Genomic DNA, 13,182 nt, shown 5'->3' with positions numbered 1-13,182 from the left:
AGAGGGCATTAAAGTCACCCAAAGCAGGAAGACCAATAGTGACCATAGCCCCAGCATTGCCCGGGTGTCAGCTTGGGGTGTGTTTGGGGCAGCTGGCCAACTAGCATTTTGAGGTGCACAACATGGTGGTGGTGGGAATACACATGGACTGGCTATTGGGATGATGTGCATAAAGCCATTGGACTGGCCCCAGAGTTATCTGTCAGTACTGGGCTAGCTTTGTATGTGGTGCTGGTGGTGGTGGTGGAAAGTGCTGTGAAGGGACATAATAGTGAAACTCCCCTTTATCTCAACCCATTTCTTGGTATCTATCGTTGTTATGTCTGTATGCATGGATTTGAATGTATCTGGAATGAATGTTGTGAAGGGGTAGTCATGGATATTAACTTTTATGTGCATATGGTTCTACTGCCTCGAGCTTAGTAAAAGCAGGGCGTGATTTCTAATTGATCCATCAAAGGGCATGCCAGATGGCAGAACGTGTATTTCCACCCAAACAAAAGCTGTAATTGTCATCCCCCCAAAGTACTTTTATTTTTCAGCTTTTGAGATAAAATAAAATATTTACTGCAGCATCGAAAACTGACATGCCTAGAGCCAGAAAAGATGGATTCCTTCATTCATAGTTCTTCCTCATTCTACAAGGCTCTGTGGCATGCCTTCCATCATGCTGCTCTTCCAACGGAACAACATTTTCATTTGCGGAAAGACAGATAGTGACTTCTACTGATTCTCCCCTCCCACTGCAGACTCTTTTTTGCCTGGTGCTCTGTTCTTGAGGCTCCACCAATTCCCCTGTAACAACATGGGGGACATAGCGGACATAGCAGGAGGGGAAGAGGGACAGGTCTGGCCAGCACAGCCTGCAGACGGTTGGATGTTTGCCATCTCTCTCTCTCTCTCTCTCTCTCTCTCTCTCTCTCTCTCTCTCTCTCTCTCTCTCTCTCTATCTATCTATCTTATTGTTTAGTTTTATATACCGTCCTATCCCTGAAGGGCTCTGGGCGGTGTACACCAAAATTGAATCATAATACAACTAAACACAATCAAAACTAAAACAATTAAATTTCAGTACAAATAAGTTACTAAATCCCCTTTAAAAACAGCGGTTAGTACAAAATTTAAAATCGAAGTCGAAGGCGCCCAGCAGAACCCATTTTTAAAGCCCTCCCTAAACGGGAAGACTGCTGGCTCCATCAATAAAAAGATGTAAACAGAGGTGAGATTGGTCCCAATCAAGAGAAAGTTTGGCTGGGGCTTTCAAGTTGCATTACAGAATTTTGATGGCGCCATTTGCAAAGAGTTGCTCATTCAGCTGGGAATACAAAGGTATATGTCTCAGCTTTAAGCTGGACTGCAGGAAGCCACGAAGACGTGTTTGGCAAGTGTTCAGAAGACAGAAAATAAAAAAAGCAATAGTGGGGTGTGCTTCACATTAAAACACCCTATGAGGTGGAGGCCCATCTTCGACACAGTTGGCCCTTTACACTGCGGAGCAATAAATGCAATCAAATAAAATTTATAACAGAAATTCTGACAGAGCTATAACTATGGTCCTGCAAACAAGATGCTGTAATAAAGCTTGCTGGCAAAATTTATTGCAAATAACTGTTTCGTTCGACAGAGCACATAGGCTGCCGGCTTTCCAAAACCTCCAAAACGGAGCTGGAAATGGCAGGTTTCTTTCAAATAGCGCCAAGAGGTAATGCCGAGAGAAAAAGATTCAGAATGGTTCGGCCCTTCTTAATGTAGAACAAAGAATAGAAGATTGAGAACGGTACTGCCATTCTTAATGAGGAGCACAGCGAAGAAACACAACTGAGCAACAGCAGCCTGATTTGTCTGGTCCCTTTAGTAATATTGGTTCACTGGGGATGATTCATTAATACACGAGGGCATTGCATCGTGCTATAGGTAATGGTACAACAATAAGGCAAACGTGGTGCAGGCAGCTGTGAGAATAGCTTACAGCACATCCACTGTCCTATACATCAACTTCATTTGTGTTAGGGCACAAGTACGGGTTCATTGCCCCCAATGTAATCATGCCTGGCCCTGTCTTATCGGCTCCTTCCGCACACGCAGAATAATGCACTTTCAATCCACTTTCACAATTGTTTGCAAGTGGATTTTGCTGTTGCACACAGTTACAAAGTGCATTGAAAGTGCATTGGAAGTGATTTATTCTGCATGTGCGGAAGGGGCCTTAGAACCAGAGTTTTTGAAATTATAATTGGCAACCCAACTCTGCTAAATCATCCTAGCCATGCACAGTTAGGAGTTACCCCACCAGGATTTAGCAATGAAGTTAAGCAGACAACTACAAAACAGTCTGCATAGTTCCAACTTTTGGGATTTATACTCTGGTTTTCTCAGCCATAAGGAGTCTTAAAGCAGCTCACAAACTCCTTCTGTTCCTCTCCCCACAAGTGGATGGTGTAACTCCCTGCTTAGTGGGTATGTGGGGTTTTTGGGTAGGTTTCTTGCCCAATGTCTCTCAACCCCCACCCCCCCACCCCGCCCCCACCTGGAGTGAATCCTTCCTCTGCTGTTCTGGATCAGTGAGATAAAAGAGGACTGGAAAGTTTAATTCCTCTCCTAATTAAGTGTGTATTGTATACAGCGTAGCTGGCAGAGATAAAGCTCAGAAGGGAACCCGGCAACTGCAAATTACACCGTCCGATTCTCACCCATCGCATTTTGTTGATCATTTTTCGTCTTCACACTTTGATGTAGCTTATTTGCTGTGAAATCAAGGTCCCATGTTTCTTTATTAGTGTTGCCAATAACATGCCAGCTAATTATATGTAAATTGGAAACCCACCGCAAGGTACAACTTTAATTTTTGATCCTTTCAGTTTTAGTTCTTTAAAACAGGAATGGGAATGTTTCTAACAAGGTTCAGAGCCACAATTCTCAAGTCACTATTCCCTATTGCAGGGGTGGTCAACCTATGGCGCTCCAGATGTTCATGGACTCCAATTCCCATCAGCCCCCGCCAGCATGGCAAATTGGCAGGGGCTGATGGGAATTGTAGTCCATGAACATCTGGAGCGCCATAGGTTGGCCACCCCTGCACTAGTGAATCAGATTTGGTTAGCCGATGATGTCATTGAGGGCAGACAGAGTGGTCATTCTTACAACATTCTGATAAAATAGGTCAGTAGATGGGCGATTAAGGCCCAATGGTGGTGGCTTGCTAAAGGCTGTCTTGCAAATTCATGGCTGAAACAAGATGTGAATCGGTGAGTTCTGTGTGCATCCTTTGCCATTACACTAGATCATGTGTTATTGTGTTTATAACAGCTGTAACGCTGCCCTATTTGCTATTTGTGATGAGTAATCTATGGTAATTCATTCACAAATCACTTTGAGAGAGAGCCCATAAATGATGCATACGCACATGTGTGAATAAGCTTCACAGAACCATGACTGATTAGATACTCTGGAGATAGTGAATGTTTTCTCTCTGGCTATATTTATCGATGCAGTGTTAACTATCCAGATTTTGATGTGACAGAAAAATACACATTTTAGCGTTGTTTCTAAAAAAAATACAAGATAGTCCCACTTTGGTTTTTTGGAACAAATTGATTGTTGTCCAGTTACTGTAAGGCAGAGAAGGCAACACAGCCAGTTAAAAAAAAACAATTGCTGTGACCCAGAATTTCTGTAAGCAGACCACCACTTTTAAACTGTTTTTTTAAGCAAGTAGTTTGATGGAAAGGAACTGCAACCATGAAGTCTGGAGGCGATTAGCAAGACACATCCAACTCATGCTCTGTTTAACAAATGATAACCACATTCTGGAATTTATCAACCATTTCCTCACAGGCGCCTATTTTCTCTCACACAGCTGAAATACTAGTCCTCCCTCCCTCAACAGCACTCATTTATCTACATGAGCAAAGTCTGCTGCTCCCCAAGAGAGACTTAAGGGCAGGTTTTTTTGCATGAATCACTCAGGTGGGAATTAAGCAGTGCCTACAAAACTAATAGCAGGGTAAAAGTCGCCTCAGTCCTGTTGCCTTAAGCTTCATTTCGGTAGTAATGAGGCCTTGCTTCTGTGAATTTGTTTTACTGTTTTACATTTTTCTGGAATTAGCATACGCAGTCTGCAACGGCTTTCGTGCAGATTTAAATTTTGAAGGCTCGGATTCCGAACACGTTTCCTAAACACCGAGTTATGTCACTTCATTATGTTTAGCATTTCATACTAGGAATGTTTACTCAAAAGTAAGTCCCATGTGAGGGACTTGCTGTAAGATATTTGTGCTCAGGAATATACACTTAGGTAATTTCACATTCTGGTGAGCTCTGCAGCAACTATGTAAAATATGAATGTCATGTACACTTGCCTAGGTACAGCTGGACAAATGTGTGTACATAAATGTAGGATTCAACTACATGTCAAATTTTCCCAGAAGATTTATTAATTTTCTTCATTTCCACCCTGCCCTTCAGCCAAATGGATACTCAAAGTGACTTAGATTGTTCTCTCCTCCATTGTATCCTGACAATAATAAAGTAGATTAGGCTGAGCATAGTGTTCCTAGGGTCATTTCAGGTTTGGTAAACCATGGATCTAACCAGTGGTGGGATCCAAAAAATTTAGTAACAGGTTTCCATGGTGGTGGGATTCAAACAGTGGCGTAGCGCCAATGGGGCTGGGTGGGGCACGATGGGGGTGTGGCCGGGCATTCCGGGGGCAGGGCATTAATAATTTCTCTGTTACTGTAAAAAACTCTTACTGTAAAAAAAAAGTTCCCAATTTCCAGCTGGTATCTTTCTGTCCATAATTTAAACTCATTATAGCAAATCCTATCGTCTACTGCCAACAGAAACAACTACTTCTCCTCTAATTGACTGCCTGTCAAATACTTAATACTTTCAAATACTTAATTTTGTTTCTAGAAATCAAAAGAAATATACTTTCCTTAACAAGGAACTTTACCATATTTCTAAAACATGTTTTTAAAACAGCCCAACAGGGAGAATTATCCCGTTTTCTACCTTCGCTAACCAGCCACATAGGAAACAACAGGACTTTATGATTTTTGGACCTAATGGAATTTCTAACAGAAAAGCAGACCCAATTAGTAACCCCCTCTCGGCACACACAAATAATCAGTAACCCACTCTCGGGAACTGGTGAGAACCTGCTGGATCCCACCTCTGGATCTAACTTTTGTACCACTGAGGAGTAGGAGGAGGAGTAGACAGAGAAGAAAAAAAGGATTTATTTTTTTTACTTGCCTTTCTCTCCTATAAGGAGATTCAAAGGGGCTTACAAACTCCTTTTCCCTTCCTTTCCCAAAACATTTTGTGAGATAGGGTGGGCCTGATAGAGTTCTGAGAGGACTGTGACAAGGCCAAGGTCACCCATCTGGCTTCACACACTGGCGCGGGGAAAACAAATTCAGTTTACCAGATAAGATCTGCTCATGTGGAGGACTGGAGAATCAAATCCGGTTCTTCAGATTAAAGTGGACCACTCTTAGCCACTATACTACGCTGGCTCAACAATCCAGATCCAGAGCCTGGCTTCTAACAGATCCTTAAGATTTTTATAAGGCAATATTCTGAATCCACTTTGTACTACAAGTAACATTTGTGCACAGTGGCTGCAGCAAAAAACAGAACAAAAAATTGTGGATCTCCCACACCCTGGCCGTGTTGCTGAGGTGTCAGAATTTTGATCTGAGAGGTAGATATCTATAAATTGATTTTTAACACAGATTTTCAAAGCTGGAAATCTCAAACCTGTGCTGGCATCTGTGCCCACAAATAACACCATAAATCTGTCATCTCCAACAACTGGTTGTTGTACAAAAACTGCAGCCCAAATGTCTGTGTTTCCTCATGACCTTCAGAAGCAGAGAATGGAAATACATTGCCTAATCCATTCACATCTGAGTTTACTGGCTCTGTCATCAATCGTATACCCAACAGGTGAAGGCATCACTGCGTTAAAAAAAATCAAAACAAAGGATAGATCCTTCTGTTTTTCACATGGGGACATCCCAAATCTACCATCAAATTAGAGTCCAGAGCTGTGCCCTTAAAGAGCAGCATACCAGACCATTTTATTCAGCAGGCAGCAATGGGTCTCCCACCCAAAGGGCAGAGGTGAGCCTCTGAGATGTGGGCAACGTACCCATAGCTCAGTTTCCTCCCCATTGGTCTGGATTTGTCTCACCCCACCATGCTTTGTTTGCTGGGACATCAGCTTCTTCATTGATAGACATTTTGACAGTCAGACTGCAAAGACTGCCTACTCAGAGTTAGGATTTTTTTTCATTTTTAATGTGGGAAACACTCGACTGATGAACTCCCAGAGCAGAAAATTCAACCTTTCTGGAGGCCTTGTCTTTTCTGATGGCGGGGAGGGGGAGGGAAGAGAGAATGTCGCTTGTAGTGTTAATGAACACCAGTGCATCGGGTGGACACACCAAGACTCTCTGCAGCCAGCTCTGGGAGACAAGTTATGAAACCTTTGGTTTTAACTTGATGGGTTAGTGGCTATGACAGGGAAGCCCTTTCTCCTTTAAACGGTCCTTTAAAGGAAAACAAGGTTTGTCCAACATGACTCATATGTTTTCTGAGAAATGTATATATTTCTAGACAGTTCTGGGGAGGGGGGGAAAGGTCATTATATTCTCTTTGAAACATCATAAATGCAGCAAAGTTGCAAATTAAAGGTACAATGTCATAACTCCTAAAGAAAACTCATATAAATTTTGGAGCTTCCTCACTTATTCTTTATTGCTGTTCATAAAAAAATATAGTTCAGATATTAAAGAGTAAACAGGAAGTATACATAACCAGGCCTAGCAACCAGTGCAAATTAGATTCTCCTAAGTTCCAACTAGAAATACATACGTTCTAAGAAAATAACTGTGAAACTGTTTCTGCAATCTAGACCAAGGCACTAACATAGGGTTGCTAGGTCTACATCTACAATCCCTGGGCCCTGTTGGAGGCACAACCTAGAAACGGTAATTATCACATGCTCTCACTACCCCGTTGTAATATTCTAGAAATTCCCTCAATCTCTATTGTAAATACCATAGAGATTGAATCAATTTCTAGAATGTCATCTTGCCAGGCTGTGGGGGTATTTCCCCTCCCCCCATTTTATCCTACTGCTTACTAGATTAAGAGTCGGCAATGGTGGGGAAAAGCTCGCCTGCCATAGGTAGACACTTGTGAACCCTGACTGGAACTAGAGATAGTAGCACTCAGGCCCTTTCCACACAGCACATGTATAATGGGTTGCAGTGAGGATAAAGTAACCTGTTTTCCTGTTTTCGCGTTCACATGCGTCCGTGCAGGCAGCGATTGGAGCCCATGGAAACAATCCAGGTTGCTTCGCATGGAGACGCATCTCCTTTTTTAATTTACGTCCCACCCATGTGTAGCTACACAAGCAAGAACAAATGAATGCCCACAGCCATGGTGATGTCTCACAATACGATCATCTGCACCTGCATAGCTATGCAGATGTAAGCAACAACATTTTTTAAAAAGGGAAATGGAGGCAAATAAATCATTTGCTCGCAAGAGGCTGCAGCTCGGGATTTTTGAAAAGACGTGCGAATGGAGCGATTGCTGTCCGAGGGCGGATCTCTTTTGTGCAAAGCCCTTTACCAATAATACACACTACTCCATTGCTGGGGTAATAAATTGGCCATAGCCATTTTATTGCGCAGAAGCGTGAGGCTAAGCATGGGTCTGGATCTGGTCACGTGGGTAACGTGGAGCTAAAGCTCCACAGGGCAGGTGCCCTGTCTGGAGCTCCGTTCTGCTGCGGGGGCTCTGCCGGGCAGATGCTCCTGGCAAGAGATGTTCCCCTTCGGCCCAGTTCGGCAGGGGTGGGTGCCTCTTGCCGCTGTTGCCGTTCCCAAGGGGAAGGCGTAGCTCCCTAGCTCCCTTCCCCTTGCCCTTCCAGGGCCATACCCATGTGCCAAACCGCCAAGGACCTAGTCTATGACATTAACATAGAAAATTAGGGAGAGGTGGGTGGGCAAATCGTCAGCCGGTGAGCACATGGCTGGCACAAAGGAGGGTGTGCCCCTTTAAAGTCTCGGTTCGCCCCTCCTTTCTTCCGGTGATGCTAGCCCTTTCCAAGCATGGCTCCCCTTCCCCTTCCACCCTTACTGGGGTGGCATCAGCTGGTTTCGCTCCTCCCCACCCTGAGCAGCAACCACGTCTCGTGGTAATTCACAGACGTCTTTCTCAAAAAACCTGGTTAGGGGGAAATAACATGGGGCAGACACGTTTTAGGGGTGGGATCTGTGCGAAGTTCCCCCCAAAATGTGTTTTTTTAACCTCTATACACCTGCGTTTATTGGCCCATGTGGAGGAGACCTCAGGGTTGCAACAGGTCTAATCCTCTGGATTCAAAATTATTGTGTCTACATCATTGGCCCTGCCTCAACACTAGCACAGGATAGTCACAAAACAAACTGTGTGTGTGTGTGTGGGGGGTGTTAGGCTATGATAAAGCGTTTTAGTCTTGTGTGAGATACTTTGTCTGTTTGAGTTGTCAAGGGGTATGCAGCCTGCTGCAGGCAGAGGAGAGCCTTGAGTTATGTCAGTGGTTCTCAACCTGGGGGTTAGGACTCCTTTGGGGGTTGAAGGACCCTTTCACAGGGGTCGCCTAAGACTCTCTGCATCAGTGTTTTCCATCTGTAAAATGGATAAATGTTAGGGTTGGGGGTCACCACAACATGAGGAACTGTATTAAAGGGTCACGGCACTAGGAAGGTTGAAAACCACTGAGCTATGTGCTAAAATGGGGTAAAATGGGAGAGGGGGCTGAAGCCAAATATTTTAGTATGAGAACTGGGTTGTTCTAAACATGTTCCTCCTCTGAGAAATGTTGGAGAGCATCATTATGGCACTTATGCAAAACAACTGTGATTGCAGCAAATTCACATTGAAGATTAAGAGAAAACTGAAAAGAAATCCAGACATAATGAAGTAAGCTAATATGCGCTCAAAGCAACCAAGCAATATGGCAAAAATTAGCCAAAGAAAAATAAAACGGTGAGTCTCTAAAAATACCATTTGTACCTAAAGCAATACCACATGTTGTCTCAATTGTACTATTCAATTTGGTTTTCATGTCAGGGTCTTTATGTTTTAACAACAATAAATATGACAGAAACAAGGCAGAGAGCATCCATCCATAGTGTGATTAATTTCCAGGCGACCAAGCAGAGAAGCTTTTGTAAAATGGAGCACAGGGGCTCTTTCTGGCTAGATTACATGCCACAAAGACTAACAAGGTACTTGCGGGCTGGCAAGCCCATTAAAATTTGAGGGAGAGAGTTAATTTTGGGAAGTTTTTTTGCAAGGCTTGTGTCTGCCATAAAGCGTGGCCGCGCCTAAAACGCGGCCGCTGTTGCGGGAGGGCAGAAGGGCCTGGCGAAGGCTCTAGGCCCGTTCTGCGCATGCGCGGCCGATCCACGCATGCGCAGAGGGCCAGGCAGCTCAGGCCCGTTCTGCGCAAGCGCAGAGGGCCCGAGCCGATTGATGGCGTGCTCTTGCGATGCACGGGAGCACGTCATCGGAGTGGGCCGGAGATAGGGCCTATAAAAGGCCCTGCCTTGTGGTCAACGGCCCCACTTCGGTCTGGAATGTCGAGGGATTTTCCCACCCACCTGATACCTGTTTTCGGAAATGTTTAAATGTTTTTATAATTTGTCATAGCCATTTGCGGGTTGCGCATGGGGGGTGATCCGCTGGCAGGGGGAGCTGGGAGAGCTCCCCTGTTTATTATACCTCCTTAAGAGGTAGGGGTGGAACAAGCCCACGGTTGGAATGCCCTGCGGGGGGCTAAGGAGCTTGCGCCCCTAGCGAAGGATGGAGAAGGGGCTCCAGTCATGGGCATTTCGCCGGTCTGGAATGTCTCACTCCAATCTTCTGCTTGGTTACATTCCTCCAGCAGGCGGGCTGGAGGAACTAGTCATCCTCTGGGGGACAGCACTCGGGCTGCCCAGATGCTTGGATCACCTCCCATGCTGCGCCAATTTGCTTTCCTGTGTTTTCGGTTAATAAATTCTTTGGCTATGGCCATTTTTTTTACCCACACTACATACATATTGTCTGGCGTATTATTCTGTGTATCAGGTCACTGAGCAGGAAGGGCCACACCTCTACCCACAACTGAAAAACAGGTCAACGATGGCTACCATCTGCAGGCCCTTTTTTCTTTTCATGAACTGTGACCTAAGGGTTGGAAACATGAATTTTGCTACACAAAATGAACCTGAAAAACTGACTTATGGTAGCAAATGCCATGTCATTACACTCCCTCAGCTATGCCATTACATGCGCAAAGGTATGTTTCAGGCTGCTTTCAACATATGCTGGATAATACACCTTTAAAGCACCTGTAGTGCATTTTAGCAGCTGTGTGCAACTGGGTTTTTCTTGTTTCTGGATTTTCCCACATTCTCATTTTCCTTGCTTCTAAGTTCCTGTTTTTTTGGGGTGGGGTCAGTTCCAAGTGTTTTGCTCCTCTAGTGGTTGACTTGAAATCACACAGGTTGAAGTTAAGCATATCTTCCTGCAGATTTAAACTGCAGGTTTTTATGCTGGATTTAAATTGTTTGATATCAAACCAGTCGTTAGAGGGAGTAAACACATGCAGAACTGAAAGAAAAAAGTCCACAAAGAAACCAAAACTTAGAAGTGAGGAAAATTAGAATGCTAAAAAGTCCTACAATGGGAAAAGGTCAGGTATCAGACCAATTTTAAGAGAAACAGGGCATCTTTTCAGAGTAGATCCCAGGCCAAATTCAAAATGTTGCCCACTGTCCTCCTTCAAGTATATTTCAAGTGACAGCCAGCTCCCATATGAACCTGACCACCTATTATGATGGAGCCTTTTCTCTGTGAACCCCTTTTTCAGGTAAATAGGTGCTCACAGACCCTCTTACATCGTGACACCTCAACTTTACAATTACCCCACACCCATTTGCTTGCTGCAGAGTCTGTTTTTGATGCCAGATTTCTTTCTTTCAGCCTTTTTGTTCAAGTTTGGTCAGGGGATAGGGTTGGGTGACAGAATTGGATTCTTTTTTATATCACTCATCCATGCTGCTAGTTACATTTAATTTTGTAAATTGCTGACAGTTTTATTCTTGCTATTGCTGACAGTTTTATTCTTGCTTGCTTGAAATATTACTGCTTGATTGATTGATTTCAGTGTTCTTTTACATTTTTACTGTGTTTTTATTGTGTCAACCCAGCATACCTTTTAATAGTTTATATGTTTGTGTAAAAGTTGCTGGTGACCTTATTACTGTTGAGAGCATGATGCACAGTTGATTCAAAGAAGCTACAGAAATAAATTGCTTGGTCCACGAAAGGGTTTCCACCTGAAAAGACTATGGAAAAATAGTTTTTGTGATAATGCATCTAGCATCTCAGCTTTCCTGTGGAAACATATTTCAGTTAGCTGCAACAGAAGATTACATATACATACCGTAAACCATAAAGAACTGTTCCATCTGGATGTAGCCGAATCATTCGATTTTTCACTGTAACTCCATGAACAAAGGATTTCTTGTCATTCAGGAAGTACGTATCTGGTACCCAGAGATAGTCAGCCACTCTGTTATCTAAAGTCAGGTTCAAAGGTATTCCCGAGTATGATAATCTTTTATCCCTCCAGGATTGTTGGAAATACATGGTAAGTGTATAATCCTGGAAGTAAACAAAAACAGAAAAGAAAAGCAATTAAATATGTTTCCTGTAACTGCTACTTTTTAATGAATATTGCAAGTGCTAACAGCACATTTTTAAGAATCACAGGGAGTAACAGAGTTTCATAGGAGTTACTTGTGCTATTCTTCTTGTGAATGGGAAACAGAACAGATCTCAGCCTACCTCTCTTGTTAAGAGGAACGCAAGGAACATATTTGGCTAGCTGTTTAGCACCTTAGCTGAGGACTGGTCTTCTCCTTGTTGTTTCAGGTATTCTGTACAACCTGACCAGGGATGGAAGCCCTTTTCCCATGCCTTACAGCCTGTGAAACCAGCCAAGGAGATCAGAATTGACCTGTACTTTTTTCAAAAAATATAGCATGTTTCCTGTTTAAGTTGTTTTAGATTCCTGTGAGGAAAATGATAGGATATAACTACTTAATTTAAAAACAACAACAACTGAACAGCATTACCCAAACAACCTCACAGATGCCAGTCCTTTGTTTTATTTATTTATTTAAAACAGTTCTATGCCCCCTGCAGCTATATAATGTCAAAAACGGCAATATCAAGTCCCCCCCTTGCTTCTTGTAACATTTAGAAGAAGAAGAAGAAGAAGAAGAAGAAGAAGAAGAAGAGTTTGGATTTACATCCCCCCTTTCTCTCCTGCAGGAGACTCAAAGGGGCTTACAATCTCCTTGCCCTTCCCCCCTCACAACAAACACCCTGTGAGGTAGGTGGGGCTGAGAGAGCTCTGAAAAGCTGTGACTAGCCCAAGGTCACCCAGCTGGCGTGTGTGGGAGTGTACATGTAACCTCCTTCTGTGGGTTCTGTGGGGCAGAACCTGGAATGAGTTGCAAAGAACCAAATTTAAACAACAAAATGGTTTACTTTTCTTTACAATTAACACTTTTAAAACATCAACATTTAACGTTACAATTCAAGGTCCTGTTCAGGTTGCATTTCAAGTCCTTCTATTTACAGTCTACTGATATTGCCAAGTCCAAATCTTCTTTGCAAGTTGGCTGGCTCCTGAAGACTCCAAGGGCTTGATGAACAGGTTGCAACATGATGAAGGTCTCCAGGAGAACTCTCACCCATTACAACCACAAAAGAAACCCTTAACAAGGTGTTAAGGGCTTATAGAAATCAAGGTCCGAGTCTGGTACCCTTGTCTTCTCCAAAGAGCTCTGAGTTCTGCAGCATTCTGCTTCCCTTCAGACTCCACCCCTTTCTGGGCCAACCCATTCTGGGCATGGGGGTTACATACAGACTAATCTGAATTCCCCAGATAAGGCTCCACAGCTCAGGCGGCAGAGCTGGGAATCAAACCCGGTTCTTCCAGATTAGATACACGAGCTCTTAACCTCCTATGCCACTGCTGCTCCTTTAGACACACTTTCCCATGTTATTATGCCAATACGCTGCATATTTCACTATCACCATAGCAGCCCTTGATGTGGA

General features: G+C 43.6%; 1 protein-coding gene across 1 annotated transcript in view; it reads right to left on the bottom strand.

The window, feature by feature from the left end:
• GABRB1 (gamma-aminobutyric acid type A receptor subunit beta1) overlaps nucleotides 1–13,182 on the bottom strand; it is a 135,116-nt gene that overhangs the window by 31,578 nt on the left and 90,356 nt on the right. The window contains exon 4 of the mRNA XM_048508797.1: nucleotides 11,498–11,718. Within this exon, the coding sequence (XP_048364754.1) occupies nucleotides 11,498–11,718 (221 nt within the window). The remainder of the gene's footprint in view (nucleotides 1–11,497; nucleotides 11,719–13,182) is intronic.

The sequence above is a fragment of the Sphaerodactylus townsendi genome, linkage group LG10, assembly GCF_021028975.2.
Source record: "Sphaerodactylus townsendi isolate TG3544 linkage group LG10, MPM_Stown_v2.3, whole genome shotgun sequence".
Lineage (NCBI taxonomy): Eukaryota > Metazoa > Chordata > Lepidosauria > Squamata > Sphaerodactylidae > Sphaerodactylus > Sphaerodactylus townsendi.
The sequence above is the reverse complement of the archived record's forward strand: the minus strand, read 5'-3'. Positions and strand labels throughout refer to the sequence as shown.